Consider the following 25,718-nt stretch of genomic DNA (forward strand, 5'->3'; position numbering starts at 1 on the left):
TACTGTGAGGTTTGAGGGAATGTTTTCAATAATAACCAAGAACATATCAGCTCATTACTCACAGTATATTTTATTTTCATTCTTGCTGTAAAGCCAATGCAGCTTTCAGATATCCAGTTTTCTTTTACTGGCTGAGAAGTAGGTTGAAGTCCAGTATTTGTATTGGGTATTTTCCATTTTATATTGAGCCAAGTCTTGTCACTGTGGGATATTATTTATGCTTTAAAAGCTGGCATTCCCCCAAATACAGCAAGATCTGATATAATTAGAACAAATTAAATAGCACAGTGAAAGTATTTATTTTAATAATAAGTGAGGACAAATTTAAATAGTGTGTAAAGGAAAAACATAAGCTATGTTGTAATGATAAGTGATTAATTTTTATGTAAAAAAGTAGAAAAATAGATATCTAATAGCTAAAATGAAACTCAATTGGAATGTAAGTCAACAGGATGAAGTTCTCACTTTAAAAAAGAATTGATTCTGGAATTCTTTCATTTAATAACTATTATTGGATTATATCACCATACCAAATGCTAGGAAAATACAAAAACAAATATGCTAAGTGTTCTACTTTCAATAATCTTACAGTACAAGAAAGGGAATGAGTTAAGCACCAATAATCATACAATGCATGCAACATAGTGCAACCCTGCAACCCCACCCTCTATGGATGTCATAAATAGTAAGTCAATGCCTATTTGTACCATGTTTAAGACAGTGTCTGATACACAGTAGTAAGCACTATATTAAATGTTTGTTGAACAAATATAAATGTGTAAAATATATTAATATATAAAAAAGTATATAAATTTAAATATAAATATAATATATAATGTATTTATATTGATATATGTCATAGGATATATAAAATATGTAACATAAAATGTATAAAAGTAAATTTTCTATAACATATTGCCATAAGATAGGCACACACAAGCATGTGGTATGTCACAACTGTAGATAGGTAAAGAATGGTTGCAAAGATTTAGTTAGGAAGATTTCATAAAAGAGGAGATGTTTATAATGGATGGGAAAACTGACAACAGACTACCAAGGGATATTATTAAATCAAAGAAAATACCATTAACTCAGGCATAGAGTTAAATCCAGAAAATAGTGAATAGACCCAGGCGACGAGAGTGTAAGGTAGAAGACTGGCCTTTAAAAGTGAGTTAGACAGTAATAGGATGCAGAAAATGCTTTCAAAATGTTTGTTAGTGTTATAATGTTCACTGAGATCAATCCTTTCTGGGGTTATTAGCCAATTTTCTTGTCAGATGTATAACTACGTAATAGTCACAAAGATCTGTCATACTCAACTTCATTAATGATTGCTGTTACCATTGTGTTAGTCTTACCGAGATAAGGAATACTTGACATTGATGTAGCTTTTTCAAGTTGGCATGCTTAGTCTTAAAGCCGTAGATTACAGAATTTTACCCTTTGCTTAGCCAACAGTTTCTTAGAATTGTCTCTCTTCTCACTCCTTTTGACATCAAGTCTAGGGGGAATATGCTGGTAGAGAATAAAGATGAAATTCTCTCTGTGTGTTCTGTCTCCAGCTCAGACTTTTCCCTTACTGGTAAATTGGAAGCTGATTGAGGGCAAAGTCCATCACATCCACCTGTTTATCCTGAGTCATATAGTTAAACCTTATGAACCATAGTTTGAATTGGATTAATTGGATTGGAGTGGATTGGACTGGACTGGGTTTGATCAGATCAAAGTGAATTAGAAGCAAAACACTCCTCTCATCATTTTTTCTCTCTCTCTCATCATTTTTAAAACAATTTCTTATTTGGCTGTAACATGAAAATGACATTGAATGACACAGATTATGTATTTCAAATGGTCCCTCTCTACAATAAATTTTTACAAACTACCTCAGATATAGACTACTGTAAATAGACTATATCCCAATCAGATAGAATTGATTAGAAAATTGAAAGTGATTTCATCATTGTAGGTTGATAAAATATAATAAATAAACTCCATCAGGGTGTACTGTTTAAAGTAATACTAACTGAAATTGCAAAGCCTGTGAAGGAACTCTGTTTTAAAATATCCCATCAGGTATATGTCATGAAAAACATTTGTATCACAGGTATAGAGACACAGCAAGCCTTCTCAGAGAAGCAATGTATGAGACTTTGAATACAAGCAGTTCATTTTAAGAAATATAAAGAAAAAACAAAACTTAAGTTATCTTATACCAGATTAATGTAATTACCAAATTAGTGCATTTATATATTTATATTGTGGAAAATATCCTTGAAGTGTAAATAATATGCCACATTCAGTTGTCAAGTGTAAAGCAACTATTTCTGCTAATTTGAAGTGTATTAACCTTAAAAGGCTTGCAACAAAGAAGTAAGGTGGAAAAGAAAACTGTGTTTATATCTTTCTAGTTGCTTTACAATCTTATACAATGATTTGGAAATTCTTCTTTTCAATGAAAATCACATTTGGCCTAATATACCTAAAAATATAGCCATGTTATTTGTATCTACAAAAATTTCCTAAGACATAGCCAGATATGAAATTCAATATACAGTGTTTAGAATCGGAGTGGTTATGCCTTTAGCTCTCATTTATTAATAAAATTATTCTTTTTGAGCTTCCTGATACAAGGAAAAGTGTATGTTCTTTGTCAGACCGATTCTCCTTTTACTTTTTTTCTTTATGTTTTGGTTGACATAACTAAGGAGTTTTCTTTAGAGCTGTTAAAATGATCCATAAAAGGGAAACAAAGTCTTTTCCTCTAGACTTATAAGACTCTGGAGACTATGAAGATTTGAGGTTTTTCTTTCTGCAATCATAAAACAACCAAATAAGCTGGACATAAAAGTGTACGTACTGAATGACTCCATTTATGTCAAGTTCAAACACAGGCACAAGTGGACGATGGTCTTGTCAGAATAGTGGTTACCCTTGGGGAGTTAGTGACCAGAAGTGGACATGGGGGAGGATTCTGGGATGTTGGTAAACAGTGTGTTTCTGGTAGTGGATGCTGGTTCCAACATCGTGTTCAGTTTGTGAATATTCATTAAACCGCTCATTTATCCTTTGTGAATATGCTAAACTTCAATTTAAAGTTCAAGATTAAAGAAAACAAAACAACAGAAAAACAGATTTCCTTTTCCTAATTCCGATAATATGTTCTAAAAAGGTTCATATGATTCACAAATCACAATAGTTATCCCAAATCATAAGACTATCTAGCAGCAGAACCATGGTTTGCATCTTCTGGTTCCGTGCATTGGGAATTTTTTCAAGCACAAGCTGTGCTTCCATCTAAGACCTGTTACAGAGCCTGCCAGTGAGAAGCCTAGGAACCTTCTTTGATGAACTAACACCATTTACCGTGTTACAGGCGAGTTGTGTGAGGAGAAGCTGAACTTCTGTGCCCAGGACCTGAATCCCTGCCAGCACGACTCCAAGTGTATCTTGACGCCAAAGGGATTCAAGTAAGTAGGAGCTGCCTTCAGGCTCACAAGGGGCAGATGGGGGGACTCTTCTTTTAGGAATCCTCTTCCACATCTCTTTTCAGGACCCAGCTTTATATCTTTGCCTAGGATTAAATCAACAAACTCACCACTGTCAGTGACATTTTTATAAATCTTCCTATCACAGCGTGGATTTTTCTTTTTGAGTGCACGGACAAAAATAATAAAATACAGAGAATGTTTCATTTAGCTCTAGGACTCTTTTTGGGAAGTCGTTTGATGGAACAAAGGATAAGGCAGGCTTTGAATATAGATTTATTTGAATGTACTTGAAGGCCACTTGAATTTGTAATATCGATTAGGTGCTCTATTTTCTGAAGGTAAAATAGGGACTTGGATTTTAATAAAAATGAACACTTTGTGGTCTGAAACTTTATTCTTTCCAGAGTAAGACAGAGTGACCATATGTCCCAGTTTTCCCAGGACAGTGCCAGCTTATATCTGTTGTGCCAACGTAATTGTTAGTAGTTCTCCTTTCACCTTCAAAATATCTCATATGAGATGATAAAGCATACAGGCAAGCTAGAAATAGGGCTTCTTCGAGTGAGCTCAGAACTTCAAAATCATTTCTTTTTCCTCCTCAGCAATTATCCTGGAATATGTTTGGTGTCAAATTAAATGATACCTTTTCCACAATATTGAAATAATTTAAGAGCCTATCAACAGCAACTTCTGTTTTTAGAGCTGGCAGTAATTTAGAGATGATCTGGTCCAAAGTCTACATTTTAAGCATGGGGAAACCACCTCCCAGAGAGGTTGGGTGGCTGTCTGAAGATCTCAGGGTTATTTATTGACAGAGCTGGAGCTACATTTTATACTTTCCAGTTGGATGATTTCTCTAATACAACATGTTGCCTCTAAGATATTTTATAGCTTATTAATATTAGAATTGGTCTGGTATAGAAGACAGGACGTATTCTTTGGGATGACACAATTGGGTTCAGGGATTGAGCTGGGCTTATATCAGACAACTAGCAAATAGCATTATATGTTCCTTCACACAATATTTATTGAGTGTTTCTCAGGGGCCAGGAGACGTGGTAATAATAACATCTTTGTTTTTTAGTGCTTTACAGGATATTCAATCACTTTTACATACTTTATCTTCTCGATGATGTGACCCAAACGTAATTGCTTTAGGATTCAGAGGATTAAAATTTTTCTCTGGTCAGGAATGGTTTCTATAAGAGGAGATGGGACTTGGGCTAATAAGTGAGATTTTAATTTTTGGCCAAAAGATCAGTAGACATTCTAAGTTAGGGGGAGAGGGGACATCAGTATCATCAGACCCCACTACCTTTCAAAAGTCAATCTGAATGAAATATTTATTCTCAAAGTGTTTTTTTGTTTTTTTGTTTTTTTTTAGAAAATATTCTCTTTCTTCAATTTGGTTTTAGAATATACAGATACTGTTGCAGCACCTTCTGATTCCATTCAGTGCTTTATTGAAAGAGAAAATAATAACTTTGATTCAATTTTTATTCTATATTTTAGTTTACAACACTACACAAAAGGCACAATCTATTTAAATTTTTATATTATACAATATTCTGCATTGCATTTTGTTGAACCAAACACTGTACATAAATTATTTTACTCCTAATGTCTTTTGTCTGCCTGCAATTGAATTCAGCATATTAAAAGTACATCACTTACCTAACACATGTTGCCATTTCTCAGACATATTAGTCAGTTTGGCAGGTGGTTTTCCGAAGTTGGTTTTTTGCAATACAGGTTTCATGGTACATTGGGCATTGTAATTATAAGAGAAATTATTAGTAAAACTTAATGGAAATCATTTAAAAATAAAGGAGTTCATCTTCCAAAAAGACTATCTTTAATCAGATATCACTTTTTATCAATTAGTTTGCACAATTTTAAAAGTGCCTCTTGGACCATAGATTAGCTGATTTGGGAATCCACTCTTCTCAGCAGTAAAGTTGAGCTTGTTTAATAGCTGTATGTAGTTAGTAGAAAACGGGTTAGTCATAGTATGTGCTATTACTACCGTATCATAAATAACTGCACAGTATGGGAAAGGGAGTTGCAAAAAAAAAAAAAAAATGGAAATGACCAAAACAACATGGAACTGTTAAAGAAAATCTCTACTGATAAGTGTTGTTTGGACAATTTGTACCCTTACTTCAGCTTCATTTTCTTATTACTAAGTTAACAGAGCTGGTTTTACTTTTCTTGCTTTATTATATACCTCATAAATCTCCATAATTGCTTTTAGGTATTTTTGGACCATGATGTGCCATAAGCAGTATTTCCAAGCATGCATCTTACTTAGCTTTTCGTCTGCTAAACAAAGTATTTTTTATGATTTGTTTTCTTCCTCAGTCTTTGTCAGATAATAGAGTTGAGAGAATGTGATAGGTTTTATTGACAACACAAACCTTAGGGAATTCCTATTTAAATTCATCCATTCCGTTTTGAAATGCAATCTGAGGAGCAAGGGAAAGACGAAAATGTTGGCCATAATGTGACTCCAAGTTCTAATGGGCTTAAAAGAAGTATTTGTAGAGATGAGAATATAAAAAAGCTCTTAAGTGAACCACTGTTGTGAATATGTGGTTCTTTTACCTTTACTTTGATTTCTTTTCTCAGATAAATAATTCAAAGCATTTCAAAGCATTTCTTCTTTCTTTTAATGCTTGGCACTTCAGCTTCTCTGCTCACATTAACATTGATGGAAGTTCTCTTCTCGGACCTTGTCCATCTATTTGAAAATGTATATGGCCACTTAGGGTCCACTTAACTACAGCCTTGTTTTTTCCTTTGCTTTGTTATGCCTTAGCATTTAAACCAACTGGCTGCCAAGCAAGCATGCTTATCCAGTGAGCTCATTTTATTTCTTAATTCATACATGCTGAGTTGAAAGGCTGTTACCTTTAGAGGGTATATATACCCATCTGTTTTAATTCATCGGCCCTCCAGAGGTAACTCTTAAATCCTGATGTTAAATTTTTTCAGTCAAAACCCATGGTGTTCAGTAATGTCCATATTCATTTGGTTGTTTTTAATTATGCTCATTCACTTAAAACCAAATGGCTTTGAAATGGAAAAGTGGGTATATTTGTACAGACTAAATAAAATCTTCTGTAGAATTTTAAAGACAAGTAGAATTGTACCTACCATTTTTTTATCATTTGTTACGTATCAAACATCACTCTATCATTTCAACTCTGCAGATAAAGAAATTAAGGGTAAGGGTAAGAGAAGTGCATACCATAGTCTAAAAAAATTTAAAAGCAATTTAGGAGATTTATCAGGTATATAATAAAGCAAGAAAAGTAAAAACAGCCCTGCATATGTTATATGCATATATGGAGCAGAGCTGGTTTTCCTTTTTTTGCTTTATTTTATATATATATATATACACACACACACACACACATATATATACATACACACACATATATATACATATATACACACACACATGTATACATGTATGCATGCATTCATTTATAATTATTTAATTTTTAACACACCTGTAAAGTGGGAATTATATACATTGTAACATGTATATAATTGAGAAAACAAGAACTCAGAGAGACTAAGAAATTTAGTCAATATTACATACCCTAAGGGTGAAGCCAGGATACAAACCCCAATCAAACTGCAAAGTCCAAATTCTGTAGGGCTAAACCATAGTTTCCTGTGTGTTTTCTTGTTTTGTTTTGGTTTGTGTCAGTGAGCCCTTTCTTAAAGCAGAAATGTTCACAGAAGCTCCATATGTGAAACTAACAAATCACAATGGGAGGGCGTTGGCAGGCAAGCAGGCGGGGAGAGCAGAAGGAGCTTGCCAGAGGCCCCCCACCCTCATAGCAATGCCTATTGGGATCCTATGTGTCCCCTAAAGCTCCACAATGCAAAGTTTGTAAGCCCATGTATATCCTATATGGCTTTCCCTCAGGCAACTCCAAAGCCCAGGTCCTTGGAGCCATAACTGGAGATTCCAATGGCAGCACGAGAGAGGGCAGGTCTGAAGGGAGCCCAGATGAATGGCATAGTGAGTGGTGAGAAATCCAGGCTCTCTTTGCAGATTGCTTGGGTTCAGTTCCTGACTATAGCATTGAGAAGCTGGGTCCTTGGGCAATGTCCTTCTCCTCTTTGTCCCTTAGTTTTCTCACCGGTGGTGCGTAGGTAACAGTGTCACCAACATCACAAGACTGTTGTGAGGACTCGGTGAATCCATACATGCCAGGTGCTTAGCGCAGGGCCTGCCACTGAGGCAGTGTTCAAGGAGCATCAGCTGTGTTATCACCCTGGGTCTTCACCATCAGTGCAGAGTGCTGTGAGTCCTCCTGCCCCACACAACCAGGGGGCACAGGAGGAAAAGTGATCTCTGGGATTGGACCCTACCCCGCTCCCTGAGGGCAGTCCCGTTCTGCCATTAGAATTGTCTGGTTCCATTGTGAATTGGGGTTTCCATAGGTAGCATACCTGCTCTTCTTAAAATTGTACTTTGTCCCAACGCCTCCAGTCCATGTTGGAAAATAGAACATGTTAATCATTTGTTTAAATATGCTTGATATTCTCAGCAAATTTTGCATCTCTGCTCTTTCATCATCTCAGGGGCTCAAATGAATTAGGAGAGCTGAATTGAGGACACCGTAAGCAAATAAAGTGAGCCCAAAAAAATGAAAGAAAGAAAAAAGAAAGACTCTAGTGCATTCATTCTGTTCTTCTTTGGATTGTGGTTGCTCCCTGGCATCAGGGAGATAAAATCCCTTTTCCTCTGATAAATCACAGTGAGAAACCAGGGAATACTTTGCATACAAGTACTATTTCCTCGGAATCCCCTTATTTTTTAATTCTATGAGCCTATTCTAAATAAGTTTTGTTTTTTTTTAAGATGGAGTCATTTTTTTTTCCCTAGATGAAATGTAACTGTTTTACCTGTTTTAGCCCACTTGGGTTTGAAATGGTTTACCTGCTTGTTCAAACAGGTGTGACTGCACACCAGGGTACATAGGCGAGCACTGCGACATCGATTTTGACGACTGCCAAGATAACAAGTGCAAAAACGGAGCCCTCTGTACGGATGCTGTGAATGGCTATACGTGCATCTGCCCCGAAGGGTACAGGTAAAAGCAGAAAGACACCATGGTATTTAGAGTGAGCTCTTAACAGGGCTCAATTCACTTTGGTAATTAAGTAAAATATAATTAACCTATTTTCTCTATTTGCTATCTAGTGGCTTATTCTGTGAGTTTTCTCCACCCATGGTCCTCCCTCGTACTAGCCCCTGTGATCATTTCGATTGTCAGAATGGCGCTCAGTGCATCATCAGGATAAATGAGCCAATATGCCAGTGTTTGCCTGGCTATCAGGGAGAGAAGTGTGAAAAATTGGTCAGTGTGAATTTTGTAAACAAAGAATCTTATCTTCAGATTCCTTCAGCCAAGGTTCGGCCTCAAACGAACATCTCTCTTCAGGTAAGATTCCCTCTCTAGAAAGAGCTGATATGACCCTAAGCCAGTGTCACCTTTGGAGAATAAACCTCCCTGGTAGCTCACAAGACACAATGACCGAAAACACTTCTTGAGTTGAAAGTTTCATCAGTTCTTCTCTTCAGCATCACTATTTTCTAAGCTAAATAGGAACTAGGTATTTTTATTCACCATTTGATCCTGATTCTTTGAAAATACACACATCAACCATAGCAACAGATTGCACGTCTTTGCTTTGTGCTGTAGTTCAGGTTTTGGCACAGGTGGAAACTGCTTAGGAAGCATGTGTAGGAGTGTCCAGGAAGAGAATACTTCCAGATGTGGCAGAATATACCTCAGCAACATACTCTATCAGCACATTTAACTTTTCACCCAGAACCTAGAAGAGTAGACATAAAAACAACATTGAGCCTGTCAAATTTTATATTGTCTTGGCACCAAGTCATTGCGTATGATTGAGCAAGTCACGTAAACCTGTATCAAATAGCCTAGATTGGGGTAATAAAAGTAGAGCCACTGGGGTGAATTGGGCTGCATGCTTGTTTTTTCTGGTTGGCATGATATTTTAAAAGATTTTGAATTCAAAGGATTACCAGTACCTTAGTTTCCCAGGGCTGCTGTAACAAAGTACTACAGACTAGTTGAGTTAAACAGCACAAGTTTATTTTCTCATGATCCTGGAAGCTAGAAGTCCAAAGCCAAGGCATTAGCAGGGCCACGCGTCCTTTCGTTTAAGGGGGAGAATGTGTCCCATGCCTCTCCCTAGATCCTTGATGGCCAGCAATCCATGGCATCCTTTGGCTTGCGGTGACATAACTCAACCTCTGTTCCTTCACAGGGCCACTCTCTCTCTCTGTCTCCACCATGCTCTTTGTCTAAATTTCCTCTCCTTTCAAAGACACCAGTCATATTGCATTAGATCCTAGTCACAGGACCAGGGCTTAGGAATTGAACATAGGTTTTTGGGGTGACAGTTCAGCACATTACAGCCAGTTTCCCATGGCTCCCATCCCTTCATGTTTAGTTTACTCCAGTGAGGGGGAAGGATTTATTTTGAAGACTTGAGGAACAGGACTTGGAGGCAGGCAGGACTTCTTTAAGGAGCCTCTCTCCCTACCTCCAGCTTTTGCCACACTGAGTTGATATGGGAAGCACACAGTAGTGCTCTGGGCTTAAATCCTAATTGTCCCTTAACTGGTCTTCAGATGCCTAAAAAGGCCCGAGAGCAGGGGAAAAACAGAAACTTCTCCCTGTACGTGGCATTAACACTAAAGAATTTGTTTTTCATATGGAATATGAAAATCAGTCCTGTACGATGCACTCCTGTTTCATAGATACCATAAATAAAGACCATAACGGGGGCAAAAAGAGCAGGTAAGTGAAAATCTCCAGCAAGGACAGGTATAAGCACCTCTAGCGTATAGACTTAAGTATTTATTATTGTTCTTTTTAAATTTATTTGTGATGTAATTTGCAACAAACTAATTTAGGTACAGGTCAGCATACATTATTATTTTCTCACAGCCATAAGGAAAAATAAATAAACATCAGAAAAGAAGTCCTCACTTCACTTTGTGGTCTTGTCTTTCTTCTTGATGGAATATGTTTGGGTGACTGTATGTAGTAATGCCAAGGTCACTTCCCACTAGATTGCCACAGATGAAGACAGTGGAATCCTCCTGTACAAGGGTGACAAAGACCATATAGCTGTCGAATTGTACCGGGGACGTGTGCGTGCCAGCTATGACACCGGCTCCCACCCGGCCTCTGCCATTTACAGGTGAAGATCTCTCAGTTACTGGTAAAGGTGAAAACATTTGTTTAATGGAGAACTACCGTCTCTCTATGGTTTTGTAATGGGGAGGGGTGGGGGTAATTTGGTCCCAGCAAGCTTTATGATAAGTGTATTAATTAGGGTCCTGGCAGGAACCGAGCATACCTTCAAGTTGGATAAATTGGAGGAGAAATTAATAAAAGGGGCTCTTTACAAAGTTGTGGGCAGGAACAGTGCAGTAGCCTGGGGCTGGTAAAGAGGGGTGTTGTCACTACCCATCTGCTGAAGGGGCGAGGGGAGGGAGCAGTTGGGGAAATCAAAGACCAGAAAAGGCTTTGTGGAGAGGCTCACAGGAGAGGCTGGCAGTAGCTGTGACCTTGAAGAGAGCTGCAGCCAGCCCTCAGCAAGCTCTGGGGGAAGAAAGCCCAGTTTTAAATACTGACCTCACCTTCCAACAGTCTTCTGCCCTTGCTGCTCATTGGACAAACGGGAAACCAGAAAACAAGGAACCCGCTGATTCCAGTGATGTAGCTCACACAGATAAGCCTCCCAGGGCTCAGAATAAGGTGAACAGTAGAGAGTAGTTCTGGACAAACAAATGCAAGATACCCAGCAAAGTGAGTCATTTAAAGTGAACCATTTATTGAGTACCTACTATGTGCCTGGCACTGTTCTAAACTCCAGGGAATAAACAAAGTCCCTCTCCTTCTGGAGTTTGCACATGATAAAAAAATGGATTCATAAAATAATTTGATCGTTAATCTTGATCATTTAATTTGGAAGTGCTCCAATAGTATAATATTGATGATATATCAAAGATATGAAAGGGGTGGTGTTCATGGGACACAGATTTTGGTGGAAATATAAGCGGATTACTTTGAGTGGTTTCTGAATAAAACTAACCATCAGAGCCCCTCTGCTAGTTCCCAGTACCAATTCTCTATAATCTTATAGATAAGTTACCTAGTTAATTTTTTTTACAGGTAGAAATAACTATAACCATGTAGAACAGGGATGTTCTGGTTTGCTAATGCTGCCATTATGCAAAATACAAGAAATAGATTGGCTTTTATTTGGTAACAGAGTTACAGTTCTGAGGCCATAAAAGTGTCCAAACTAAGGCATCAACAAGATGGTATCTTCACTGAAGAATGGCTGATAGCATCCAGAACACCTCTGTCAGCTGGGAAGGCACGTGGCTGGTGTCTGCTATTCCTTTGCTCCCAGGTTGTTTCAAAATGGCTTTCTCCAAAATGTCTCTGAGTCTTTCTTAGTTTCTTCAGCTCCTGTAAATCTAAGCGTCTGGGTCCTGTTTTAGCTTCTCTGTAGCAAACTCTGGGCTGGCATCTCCAAACATCTTCATGCATCTCCAAGCATCTCCAAGTGACAGCATCAGTGTCAGCTCTTAGCTTCTCTCCAAAATGTCCCTCTCAGCTTCTCTGAGCTCCTTATGTTTGTGAGCTCTTTTATAGAACTCCAGTGATTAAATTAAGACCCACCCTGAATGGGCATTGTCCATATCTCCATGGAAATAGTTTAATCAAACCTTTTGCCCACAGTTGATTGAATCACATCTCCATGGAAGGATTCCAACCTAATCAACACTAATATGTCTACCACCACAAGATTGAATTACAGAATATGGCTTTTGGGGGAACTTAATATATACAAATTGTCACAAGGGTCAGAAAATCATAGTCAGTGAGTCTTTCAAGGGAGGTAATTTACATGAATAAACAGGCCCTTTTATTCATTTAAATGTTCTTGCCCTTTTATTCTTGAAACACTCTAACTTTTTAGAGAGGCCTCCCTCTACTGCAAGTAGTCCTAGTGTTGGCAACATAATCAGGACTGGTTATGACTGCAGTGAACTAAAAGCAAATTTTTAACAAAACAGGACTATGTCTACTTGGTTCCCTCTGAATGCTGACATGTAAAAATGAGAGCATAGGTTTTCCAGAACTCCTGATTTTTTCAAGGAAATGCAAAATTCTCAGTTTTTTGTATATAAAATTTCCCCTCCTTTAAATATTGATTCACATTTTTAAATACCATATTTTTATTCCACACCATATACATATGAAACACATCTGTTGGCCAAATATGGTTGACAACCAGTTTGTGAACATAGATTGGGACATAATGTGAAGACACTGGCCTCCATATTATTGATATCATTCTTGTATCTGTCAATATGCTTCCGAAGCCTTCATATCATATGTAATCCTTGATAATAGCTCTGTAAATAATGCCAGTTGTGGCCATGAATAGAATTTGATAAGTCCTTTTGGTGGTGAGCTAGCCCATTTAGGGATATTTAGAGTATGGAAATAAACATAATTATTGGTTTCCATGTGGAATTCAATAGTTATTTCATCTCCAAATGATGATGAATAAAAGCCAACATTTTAGATTTTGCTTAGCCTTAAATTATATAGCCTCAATTTATTTCAGCCCGTAAAAATATTTCAAAAAATGTGTAGTTCATTTTTTTTTGTTTTAATTTTATGCAATGAAGCAGCATCGAGTTATCAGAAACAATAGTAAAATTGAGGTTGACTTATTAAAACCAGAATTCACATAAAATATACTTAAAATATTTCTGGATAAGTTGTAGAAACCAAAGTGATTATATCCACATGAAGACTTGCTATAAAGAACTTGTTTTTGAGTTTATGTTCATTATCATTTTTGCTTAACGAACAATGGAGTATACCCTTTGGATTTATAAAAATAATATCATGTTGTACACTTTTCATTATGAACCTACATTATGAAGGCCACATTTTTGTGGGCAGATCATCTTATGGAGACCTCTATTGTGAGATCGGCACAAACATAGCATTAACTTAATCCATGTTTATTACACACCAATCAATTGTATTGTTATATTATTTTTTAGTAAAACTAAAGAAGCAATAATTACCTAGAATAAATAGAGAGGTGATAGATAGATGGTTACATAGATAGATATGGATATTATAAATAAATATATAAACATTCCAATTTGGAATAGAGCAGATGTTTTTGTGAAATAGAGAATACTGAAAAAGATTAACGTCTTTCAACACAATAGGAGAATCTAATATTTGACAGATAGTAGTCATAGTGGCTAAGATGTGTGTTCCAATATACACTTGGTGTACTGGTTTGTATATATTATGGCCCCCAGAAAAAGCCATGTTCTTTGATACAGTCCTGTAGGGGCAGACGTATTAGTGTTGATTAAATTAGAATGTTTGGATTAGGTTGTTTCCATGGATATGCACCCCACCCAACTGTTGATGATAAATCTGATTAGATAATTTCCATGGAGGTGTGGCCCCGACCATTCAGCATGGGCCTTGATTAGTTTATTGGAGCACTATATAAGCTCAGACAGAAGGAGTGAGCTTGCTACAGCCAAGAGGAACACTTTGAAGAATGCACAGGAGCTGAGAGAACTGCAGTTTACAGAGACATTTTGGAGATGGCCTTTGAAAGCAGGCTTTTGCTCCAAAGAAGCTAAGAAAGGACAAATGCCCCAAGAGCAGCTGTAGTGACACTTTGGAGAGAAGCAGACGCCTAGAGAGGAACGTCCTGGGAGAAAGCCATTTTGAAACCAGAACTTTGGAGCAGACACCAGCCACGTGCCTTCCCAGCTAACAGAGGTTTTCCGGACGCCATTGGCCATCCACCAGTGAAGGTACCCAATTGTTGATGTGTTATCTTGGACACTTTATGGCCTTAGGACTGTAACTGTGTAACCAACTAAACCCGCTTTTATAAAAGCCAATCCATTTCTGATATTTTGCATCCCAGCAGCATTAGCAAACCGGAACACTTGGCCTCTTACTAAGTTTATAAACTTAGGCAAGGTGCTTGATATTTCTGTGCTTTGGTATCCATATTTGTAAATAAATATGTAAAACGTATCCCATAAGGTCACTATGAGGATTCAATTCTAAAGTATATATAAATGGAAGTAACAGTACATGGTATGGTAAGAGCTCAAAAGGCATGTTTTAATCAGTATTATAATTAACATACTGCTATCTGTAGTCCAATTCTTTTCAATATTTACTTGATTTTTGGTGATGGATATTTTCTTTTTCTTTGAAGTTAATGAGATTCTTTAAGAGATCTTTTTAAATGGAGGAGACAGTTTGCAGAACTAAAAGATGCCATAGCCCTGTGGTTCTTTGCTCTTACAGAAGCAGGCCTTGTTCCGGACAATGAAGGACCCATGTTACACACCATTGTACTCAAAGCACTAAAATTTCTATTTGCCTTTAGATAATCATGTTATGGTGTTATATGGTGTGTGTGCTGGTTTGAATGTGTTATGTCCCCCAGAAAAAGTCATATTCTTTGATACAATCTTGTGGAGCAGACGTTTTAGTGCTGATTAGATTGGAATCCTTTGAGTGTTTCACTGGAGATGCGCCCCATCCAGCTATGGCTGATGACTCTGATTGGATAATTTCCATGGAGGTGTTACCCCACCCATTCAGGGTGGATCTAAATTAAATCACTGGAGCCATATAAATGAGCTGGCATACAGAAGGAACTCAGTGCAGCTGTGAGTGACATTTTGAAGAGGAGCTACAGCCAAGAGGGACACTTTGAAGAATACACAGAAGCTGAGAGAGTAGCTGCAGATGAGAGACAGTTTGAAGACCACTGTTGAAAGCAGACTCTTGCTCCAGAGAATCTAAGAGAGGACAAACACCCCAAGAGCAACTAAGAGTGACATGTTTGAGGATCTGCAGCCTAGAGAGGAACGTCCCGTCCTGAGGGAAAGCCATTTTGAAACCAGAACTTTGGAACAGACGCCAGCCACATGCCTTCCCAGCTAACAGATTTTCAGGACACCATTGGCCATCCTCCAATGAAGGTACCCTTTGTTGATGGACACTTTATGACCTTAAGACTGTAACTTTGTAACCAAGTAAACCCCTTTTTATAAAAGCCAATCCATTTCTGGTGTTTTGCCTGCCCACAGCATTAGCAAACTAGAACAGTGTGCTTTGTTGAACTATTAGGAAAAGAGCAAAGAGCTGCATTTCAGCTTTCACAAATCTCTCCTGACAGCCATCAGCACGGAATGTCCTTTTAGACATGTGCAGTTCCCTCATCACCATATTGAGTTAGTCACAAAACCCTCTTGATTCTGCCACCCCAATATTTCTTGAATCCTTTTACTTTTGTCCATGACCACTGCCCACATTTAACCTGAATGCCTTTGTCTCCTAACTACTGTCTTTCTCCATCTTATTCTGCATTCTGTAGACAGTTTGATTTTAAGAGGCAAGACTGACTCAGTTATGCCTTTGCTTAATTCAGTGGCTCCCTGCTGCCCTCCGGACAAATCCAAACTTGTATCTGTTGCTTGTCTTTATTTTGTTTTGTTTCAACCTGTAATATTCCCCCTCCAGTTCCTCATGAGACATTACCCTGTGGAATTTCTCTGGCTCTGACCTCTCAGTTGGCAAAAATACTCAAATTTCTCTTTAGTTGTAAGCATTCTGTGAGACTCTGTCCTTAATTTTCATCTTGCTCCTTTGTAAGTACTTGCCTCTCTTGCTAGAATTCAAATAGATAGATGATAGATTGATAAATAGGAGAGAGAGAGTTTGATAGATAGATCGATCGATAGCTTGATAGGTAAGTTGGTAGATAGATAGGGTATGAATAGATAGATGATAGGTAGGTAGGTAAGTAGGTAGGTGGTAGATAGGTAGGTAGGTATTGATACATGTTTCTTTTATTCTACGTTTCTGTACCTTTAATTGCCAGCTGCATGCTTAGGCCTCCCACACCTGTCAACCCAGCAGCTGTCCTCACTCACACTGTCCTCGTTCTCACCTCCCTTCTAGCTATACAGGCTAGTCTTACTGACATCTCTTTCTAGAGTATAGCAGAGGAGCTAAAATATACCTTCTATGTTCATACATTAATCATGGAAGTAGAATTTGCTTACCGTTTCTGCAGAGAGCAATTCGGAAATATCTATCAAAATTACAAATACATTTACTTTCTGACCCATGAAATCCTGCTTCTGGGAATCTACAGATGCACCTTCAGACATAAGAAATGATATGTGTTCAAAGTAATTCACTGTGGCATTGTTTGTAAAAGCAGTGGTTTGGAAATAATGCATGTTTCTTTCTTAACGTGGTACATCCACACAATGGAATGGACTGTTAAATAGAGGAAAGAAAGAGGAGAGACAAGAGAGGGAGCAAGGAAGAGAATGAGGACACTCTCTGTGTAGAATATTGAAAGATTTCCAAGATACATTAACTTAAAAAGAAAACAAATGCAAAGCAGAACAGTGTAAAAGGAGGGTAAATAAAAATACGGGTTTGAATTTCCATGTATTTGCATGAAGGAAAATTAGGGTAGGAAGAGGAGGAGGCAAAGGAGTGAAACTTCTATGTGAAATCATTTTACCTCATTTTGATTTTTGAACTATTTGAATGATATCACCACTCTTCTCACGTCCAAGATGAACTCTGAGCCGTTCTTGATATGCCAGGTGGAAAGGCGTCACCATCACTAACTTTATAACCTTCGGCAAGTGATGTAACCTCTTTCTGTTTCAGTTTCCTCATCTGAAGAATCAGAATTATCTCCATTTTTTAAGCGTGGTTAGAAGAATTAGAGGTGATAAATGTAAGCACCTAGCATAGTACTAGGCACAAAGTATGTTCTCAATAATAGGTAATTTTGGTGATTTATTGTTAACTTCTCATGCTCATATATCCAGATAATGAAGAATCATATCCAAATGAGAGTTTTACTGGCTTACATTTACATGTTCAAGGGTAGAGTTCCCTTTCCATTTTAATGCATTTTTATTTAAACTAGACATTTTGCTTCAAAAGTATTTAAAATATTACATTATTTGATAAACTAATTATTTTATAAAACTTTCTTCTGGAAAACTGTGGTATGTGTACATGAAGACCTTTAATCTCATTTGACATCCTGTTCCTTTCAACGTTTTTAATTATCATCCCGCTTCACAGAAGAAGAAACTTCAGGCAAGTGACGTCAAAATGAGATGACCAGCTGAGTTTATTTGGTTTCTAATTTCTAGCCCATTGCACAGACTAGATCCCCAGATATTTTAACTTATTAAGGCAAAAAGCTGAGCTCACAGAAGAAAATAAAAGGAACTATAATTTACCTTTATTAAACAATTAAAATACCTTAAGATTTCTGGTTGAAATAGAAATATTGTTGTTAATGTGTCCTGCATAAACAGATCAGAGAAAGAAAAGCAAGAGACATTTTAGAACCCCTTTTTTCTTTTAAACCCTGAGTTTTTAGACTTTTTTCCTGTAGCAAACCACAAGGCATAGTTGAGTAACTGCTTTGTTTTCATGCATCCATTTACAGTTTAGAACTTCACACAAAAAATAATAATAATAAAAAGACGGGTAATAGATGAGTGTAGTAAAGCTAAGTTACATAATAGCGGTAATAAATGCAATTTATGTTCCCAGTGGAAAGGTTCAATGCTAAGTGGTTCACTTGTGACTTTTGTGAGTCATCAAATATATAGCTCCCAAGGCAGAGTGAAAGAGAGTTTATGAATATTTATCAGAACCCAAAAGTAGATGTATAGTGGTAGATGGCTATGATAGATTGCAAAATCAATGATAGCTCGGTTTTATTATGTAATAATTGCTATGCCAATTATTGTTTTTATTTTAAAAGGATATTTAAGCATAGGATTCTTAGAATCCCCCAATTTATCTCATGTTTTAGAAGACAGTGTGAAACACTGATTTGGAATATTCTCATATTCTCTGCATTCCCCATATACACAATATCATTTTGAAAAACAAAGAATCTAAAACTGTTATTTCATAGAAATTAATCTGTTAAAAGGCTAGAGGTAGGCCTCACTTAATTCCAAGGAAATGTAAGTGGAATTTAGTTCAGTGGTAACTTTTATCAGGTTCTAGAATTACCAGCTTAGACATTTAAAGCTCTTAAGGGAAGAAAAATCTCCGCAGGATTTTCAAAATAGCTTTTATGTGCATGTGGCTAATCAGTCTGAATCTCACTTATAATTGGAAAAATAAAATCCAAACATTTAAAGCTTTTAGGGCAAGAAAAATCTCCCCACAACTCTCAGATTTGTTTTATTTTGTGGCTAAACAATCTCACTCAAAATTTCAAAAATGAAATCCAAAACCGTTTTTCATATCCACGTAGTTTACATGCATTCTCATACCCTTCAAATCTCATTATTTTAAATTTTTTTTTAGGTAAATTGTTAGTAAATATACCAAGTTGTGTGTCCATCACTTAAGGTCATTTTTGTTTTGTTTTGTTTCACTTTTTTAATTCAATTTTATTGAGCCATAATCACATACCATACAATCATCTGAAGTGTACAATCAATTGTTCACAGTACCATCATATAGTTGTACATTCATAACCACAATCAATTTTTGAACATTTTCATTACTCCAAAAAAAATAAAAACAAAGTCAATAATAACAGTTAAAGTAAAGAGTAGGATCTAAGATGGCGGCATAGAGAGGAGTGGAAGCTAGTTAGTCCCCCTGGAACAACTAATAAAAAACCAGGAACAACTAGTAATCTGGAATAACTGCAGGGAGACAAATGTGACCATCTGCTCATCATGCACCAACCTAAATTGGGAGGAATACCCGAGATCCCAGCATAAAGTCTGTAAGTAAAAACTGCAGATCCAAGCCAGGAGACACCTCCCCCCACAGCCTGAGCTGCAAAGCCTCATGGTGCTAGAGAGATGCTCTCTCCCAGCAAGTGAATATAGCTCAGCTGAGCTCCAACTGGGGTTTTAATTAGTGAGTGTGAACTGCTTACTATGAGCTACAAATCCCCAACAAGCAAACAGAGGCTTTGGGTGACCACTGACCTTGGAGAGCCGGAGGGTCACTGTGGACTAGTCCTGAAGGGGACTTTTGGTCCCTGTTTCGGCTCAGTGGAGAAAGCCTCAGCCATTTTCATGTCCAAATGCTCTGACCCAGACAAGAGTGGAGATAACACAGGCAGAGAAAGACTATTCAAATGCTACTCACCTCTCCCTAGGGGATATAGCTTCTCTAAGAGGAAAGGGGTGAGACCCAGCTCTACTACCTGCCTTCCATTCAGAACCAGACCCCAGAACCTGGGGGAAAACAGCTAGAGGCCATACCTCCTTACCAGTCTGGGATTACAGGCTGATAGGCACCACCTACTGGGCAGAAAAGCACAGCGACCTGAGGCATCACAGGGTGTACCAATTTTCAAAGACATACCCTGAACTGAATATTTCTTCCTTCTGGGACCTGAGCCCATTCTGGTCTGGGAAAACCTGATTGGGATAACCAAGGAAACCATGCCTAGACAACAGAAAACTACAACCTACACTAAGAAAAATGAAGTTATGGCCTAGTCACAGAAACAAACTTACTCTTCAACTGAGATACAGGAATTGAAACTACTAATAATAAGTCAATTCAAAAAGTTTATGAAAGATAATGGCAAAAGAGCTGAACTGTATAATGGAAACACTGGGCATACTAAAGTAGAAATGGAAAGTTCAAAAAACCAACTGGCAGGCCAAAGGGTAAAGGTTGAAACTGACTGTGTTTTAAAACTTCAACTTCCATATGAGACCAAGGGAAGAGGTATCTATTTGGTACAGGATCTAAATTTTCTAAATGATACAACTCTACAGTCAATTTGTTCAAACACCACAATTGCGTGGAACTTTGAATAGGAAGTGAGATACGGTAGGTTAGTATAGGCTGGAATGAAATAGTAACACATCCCAGAGTAATTTGGGCAGATAATAAAAAATATATTTACAGCCTCCCCCTCCCCGTCCCCGAGGATCTGGGGGAAGATGCGGATGTGTTGGACATCCTCACATGAACTGGTGTTGATGTCACAAACACTGGGACTGGCGGTTTGATGTGCTGAGCCCTGGATCATGGGACTTGCCCTTAGGAAGCTCGTTACTGCAAAGGAGAGGCTAAACTTGCATATAATTGTGCCTAAGAGTCTCCCCCTGAGTACCTCTTTGTTGCTCAGATGTGGCCCTCTCTCTCGCTAACTGAGCCATCTCGACAGGTGAACTCGCTGCCCTCCCCCCTACATGGGACCCGACTCCCAGGGTTGCAAATCTCCCTGGCAATGCAGAATATGACTCCCGGGGATGAATGTGGACCCAGCAACGTGGGACTGAGAGTATCTTCTTGACCAAAAGGGGGATGCAAAATGAGACAAAATAGTTTCAGTGGCTGAGAGATTCCAAATGGAGTCGAGAGGTCACTCTGGTGGACATTCTTATGCATTATGTAGATAACACCTCTTAGGTTTTAATGTATTGGAATAGCTAGAAGTAAATCCTGAAACTACCAAACCCCAACCCAGCAGTCTGGACTCCTGAAGACAATTATATAATAATGTAGATTACAAGGGGTGACCATGTGATTGTGAAGACCTTGTGGATCACACCCCCTTTATTTAGTTTATGGATGAGTAGAAAAATGGGGATAAAAACTAAAGGACAAATGGGGTGGGATGGGGGATGATTTGGGTGTTCTTTTTTCACTTTTATTTTTTATTCTTGCTCTGGTTCTTTCTGATGTAAGGAAAATGTTCAGAGATAGATTGTGGTGATGAACGCATAACTATGTTATACTGTGGACAGTGGATTGTATACCATGGATGATTGTATGGTGTGTGAATGTATTTCAATAAAACTGAATTTAATATTAAAAAAAAAAAACCAACTGGCAGAATCTATGTAAATGAAAGGCACAACACAAGAGATGAAAGACACAATGGAAACACACAACAGCAGATCTCAAGAGGCAGAAGAAAACACTCAGGAACTGGAGAACAAGGCACCTGAAAGCCTACACACAAAAGGACATGCAGAGAAAAGAATGGAAAAATATGAGCAACATCTCCGGGTACTTAAGGACAAAACAAAAAGCAAGAATGTATGTATCTTTGGTGTTCCAGAAGGAGAAGAGAAGGGAAATGGGGCAGAAGCAATAATAGAGGAAATAATCAATGAAAATTTCCCATCTCTTATGAAAGACATAAAATTACAGATCCAAGAAGTGCAGGATACTCCAAACAGAGTAGATCAAAATAGGCCTACGCCAAGACACTTAATAATCAGAATATCAAACGTCAAAGATAAAGAGAGAATCTTGAAAGCAGCAAAAGAAAAGCTATCCATCACATACAGAGGAAACTTGATAAGACTATGTGCGGATTTCTCAATAGAAGCCATGGAGGCAAGAAGGAAGTGGTGTGATATATTTAAGATACTGAAAGAGAAAAACCACCAACCAAGAATCCTATATCTGGCAAAACTATTCTTCAAATATGAGGGAGAGCTTTAAAATAGTCTCTGACAAACAGACAATGACAGAGTTTGTGAACAAGATACCTGCTCTACAGGAGACACTAAAGAAAGCACTACAAATAGAAAGGAAAAGACAGGAGTGAGAGGTTTGGAACACAGTTTTGGAAGATAGTAGCACAGCAATGTGAGTACACTGAACAAAGATGACTGTGAGTATGACTGAAAGAGGAAGGCTGGGACCATGTGGGACACCAGAACAAAAGACGAACGATGAAGACTGGGACTGTGTAACTCAGGGAAACCTAGGGTGCTCAATGATTATAATAAAAGATATAAATATGTTTTTACACGAGGTAGAACAAATGAATGTCAACATTGCAAGGGGTTAAAAATAGGGTGGGATTGGGGGGAAAATACAATCAATGCAAACTAGAGACTGTAATTTACAGAAACATTGTATTATGCTTCCTGTAATATAACAAAGGCAAGATACCAAAGCTAAATGCATATGAGGGGGTGGGGAATAGAGGAAGGGTATGGGACTCCTGGCATTGGTGATGTTGTCTGACTATTCTACTTTAGGTTAATGCTTTTGTTCTGGTTTGCTAATGCTGCCAGAATGCAAAACACCAGAGATAGATTGGCTTTTATAAAAGGGGGTTTATTTGGTTACACAGTTACAGTCTTAAGGCCATAAAGTGTCCAAGGTAACACATAAGGAATCGGGTACCTTCACTGGAGGATGGCCAGTGGTGTCCGGAAAACCTCTGTTAGCTGGGAAGGCACGTGGCTGGCGTCTGCTCCAAAGTTCTGGTTTCAAAATGGCTTTCTCCCAAGACATTCCTCTCTAGGCTGCAATTCCTCAAAAATGTCACTCTTAGTTGCACTTGGGGTATTTGTCCTCTCTTAGCTTCTCCAGAGCAAGAGTCTGCTTTCAATGGCTGTCTTCAAAGTGTCTCTCATCTGCAGCTACTCTCAGCTTCTGTGCATTCTTCAAAGTGTCCCTCTTGGCTGTAGCTCCTCTTCAAAATGTCACTCTCAGCTGCACTGAGTTTGTTCTGTTTGTCAGCCCATTTATATGGCTCCACTGATCAAGGCCCACCCTGAATGGATGGGGCCATGCCTCCATGGAAATATCTTATCAGAGTTATCACCTACAGTGGGGTGGGGCACATTTCCATGCAAACAACCTAATCCAAACATTCCAACTTAATCCCCACTAATATGTCTGCCCCACAAGATTGCATCAAAGAATATGTTTTCTTCTGGGGAACATAATACATTCAAACCAGCACAGCTATCTTTCCTTTTGTCACTTTCTAGCTACCAAGTTTTCGTATTTTTGTTTTTCTCTCTTTCTCCTTTCTTTTTCTTTTGCCTCTCTGCCTTCTTTGACTCTTCCTTCATCTTTGTGGAAAAAAAGGAGATGTTCTTATATAGATAGTGGCGATGGTGCTGAATACATACATAAATACATATCTATACAAGGAACCAACAATCGTTTACTTAGGACAGAATGTATGGTGTGTGAACAAAACCATCTTAAAAGAAACAGGTTGATGAAGAAAACTTGAGGGCACTATATTGAGTGAAATAAGACAGACACATAAAGGCAAATATTTCAGGATCTCACTGATATGAACTAGTTCTAATATATAAACTCACAGACATGAAGTATAAGTTACCAGGGTATAGAATGAAGGCTAAAGAATGGGGAGCAGTTGCTTGTTATGAGCAGAATGTTCAACTAGGGTGAACTTAAATGTTTGGAAATGGACAGGGGTGATGGTAGCATGTTGTGAGAATAACAGTGCTGAAAGGTGTGTGAAGGTGGTGGAAAGGGTAAGCTCAGAGTCACGCATGTCACCAGAAGGAAAGTTGGAGGTTAAAAGATGGGAATGTATAAAACAGTGAACCTTGTGGTGGACAATGTCCGTGATTGATTATACAAATATCAGAAATCTCTCTCACGAACTAGAACAAATGTATGACACTATAACTAGAAGTTAATAATAGAGAGGCATATAGGAAAAAATATATACCTATTGCAAACTATATACTAAACTCAGTAGTGTTTTAACATTCTTTCATCAACAGTAACAAATGTGCTATACCAAAACTAGGAATCAATAATGGAGGGCGGTGTGGTTAAGGGTATGGGAGGAACTGAGTTTCCTTTTTTTGTCTTTATTTATTTTCTGGAGTAATGAAAATGTTCTAAAAATTGAAAAAAAATTAATTGTGTTGATGGATGCACAGCTATATGATGGTGCCATGGGCAGTTGATTGTACACTTTGGATCTTTGGATAGTTGTATGGTATGTGAACAATCTCAATAAAAAATTTAAAACAAAATTTAAAAAAAGAAACAAAAAAAAAGTTAAAGTAAAAAAGAACACCAAAAACATCCCATCATTCCCCCCATTATTAATTTTTGTCCCCATTTTTCTACTCAACTATCCATACACTGGATAAAGGTTGTGTGAGCCACAAGGTTTTCACAATCTACATGGTCACACTGAGTAAGCTATATAGTTATACAATCATCTTCAAAAATCAAGGCTACTGTGTTGCAGTTCAAAAGTTTCAGGTATTTCCTTCTAGTTATTCCAATACACTAAAAACTAAAAACAGATATCTGTATAACACATAAGAATAACCTCCAGAATGACCTCTCAACTTCATTTGAAATCTCTCAGCCACTGAAAATTTTGTTTCATTTCTCTTCCCCCTTTTTGGTCGAGAAGACTTTCTCAATCCCATGATACCAGGTCCAGATTCATCCCTGGTAGTCACTTCCCACATTACCAGGGAAATCCCTCTGGGGAAGTGACTGTAATTGGCTTAAAAAGAGAGGCCACGTCTGAGCAACAAAACAGGTTCTCTGGGGATGACTCTTAGGCACAATTATAAGTAGGCTTAGCCTCTCACTTAAGGTCATTTTTGATAGAACTTTATATCTGGGCTATTTGGGAGAGAGAAATCATGTATTAAACTGATGGTGGTGAGAACGTGTGACATTTGTATATTAATAGCTATACGTTAGGTTTTTGATTGGAAAAGTGGTGCATAAGAGATAAGCACATATATGGTAGAGACAGGCAACCTGGCTTCAAGTCTGTGCTGAGCCACTAGTTAGCTGTGACACCTCAGGTACCATAAGTGCCCCACTCAGGGTTGTTTTGAGGCTTAAATGAGTTAATCTATGTAAAGTTCTTAAGTAAGTGTTTGCTCTTGTGATTTGCATTTTCCTGATACGGCAATGAAAGCAGAGAAAAATTACTGCAAGCCATACTAATGCAAGGTCTCTCATCTAATGACAGAGCTCAAACAGGCTGAGCAAGGTTATCTACCATTATTATCCTTGTATGACACCACCAGTGGAAATTCCAAATTTTCTTAAAATTTTGTATCATTTAGAATTACCTGCCCTAACTATGTTTGAAACCTCTTGATTATAACAAAAATCTAGTTAATTTTACAAAAACAACCTATATAGGTTTTTCTTATACATCTGCCTTACATTTCTTTTAACATGTATTTAATGAGTGTATACTATACCAGACACTCGGCTGGATACTGAAAGGAATGCAGAAATAAAGAATATGTGGCCCTGGCTC

General features: G+C 37.8%; 1 protein-coding gene across 2 annotated transcripts in view; it reads left to right on the plus strand.

The window, feature by feature from the left end:
- Window positions 1–25,718, plus strand: part of SLIT2 (slit guidance ligand 2) — a 391,304-nt gene that overhangs the window by 349,962 nt on the left and 15,624 nt on the right. For both annotated transcript variants that reach the window (XM_037829492.1, XM_037829493.1), the window contains 4 exons: window positions 3,377–3,470; window positions 8,468–8,605; window positions 8,716–8,956; window positions 10,621–10,751. In XM_037829492.1, coding sequence (XP_037685420.1) covers window positions 3,377–3,470; window positions 8,468–8,605; window positions 8,716–8,956; window positions 10,621–10,751 — 604 coding nt within the window. The remainder of the gene's footprint in view (window positions 1–3,376; window positions 3,471–8,467; window positions 8,606–8,715; window positions 8,957–10,620; window positions 10,752–25,718) is intronic.

Source organism: Choloepus didactylus, chromosome 3 (genome assembly GCF_015220235.1).
Source record: "Choloepus didactylus isolate mChoDid1 chromosome 3, mChoDid1.pri, whole genome shotgun sequence".
NCBI lineage: Eukaryota > Metazoa > Chordata > Mammalia > Pilosa > Megalonychidae > Choloepus > Choloepus didactylus.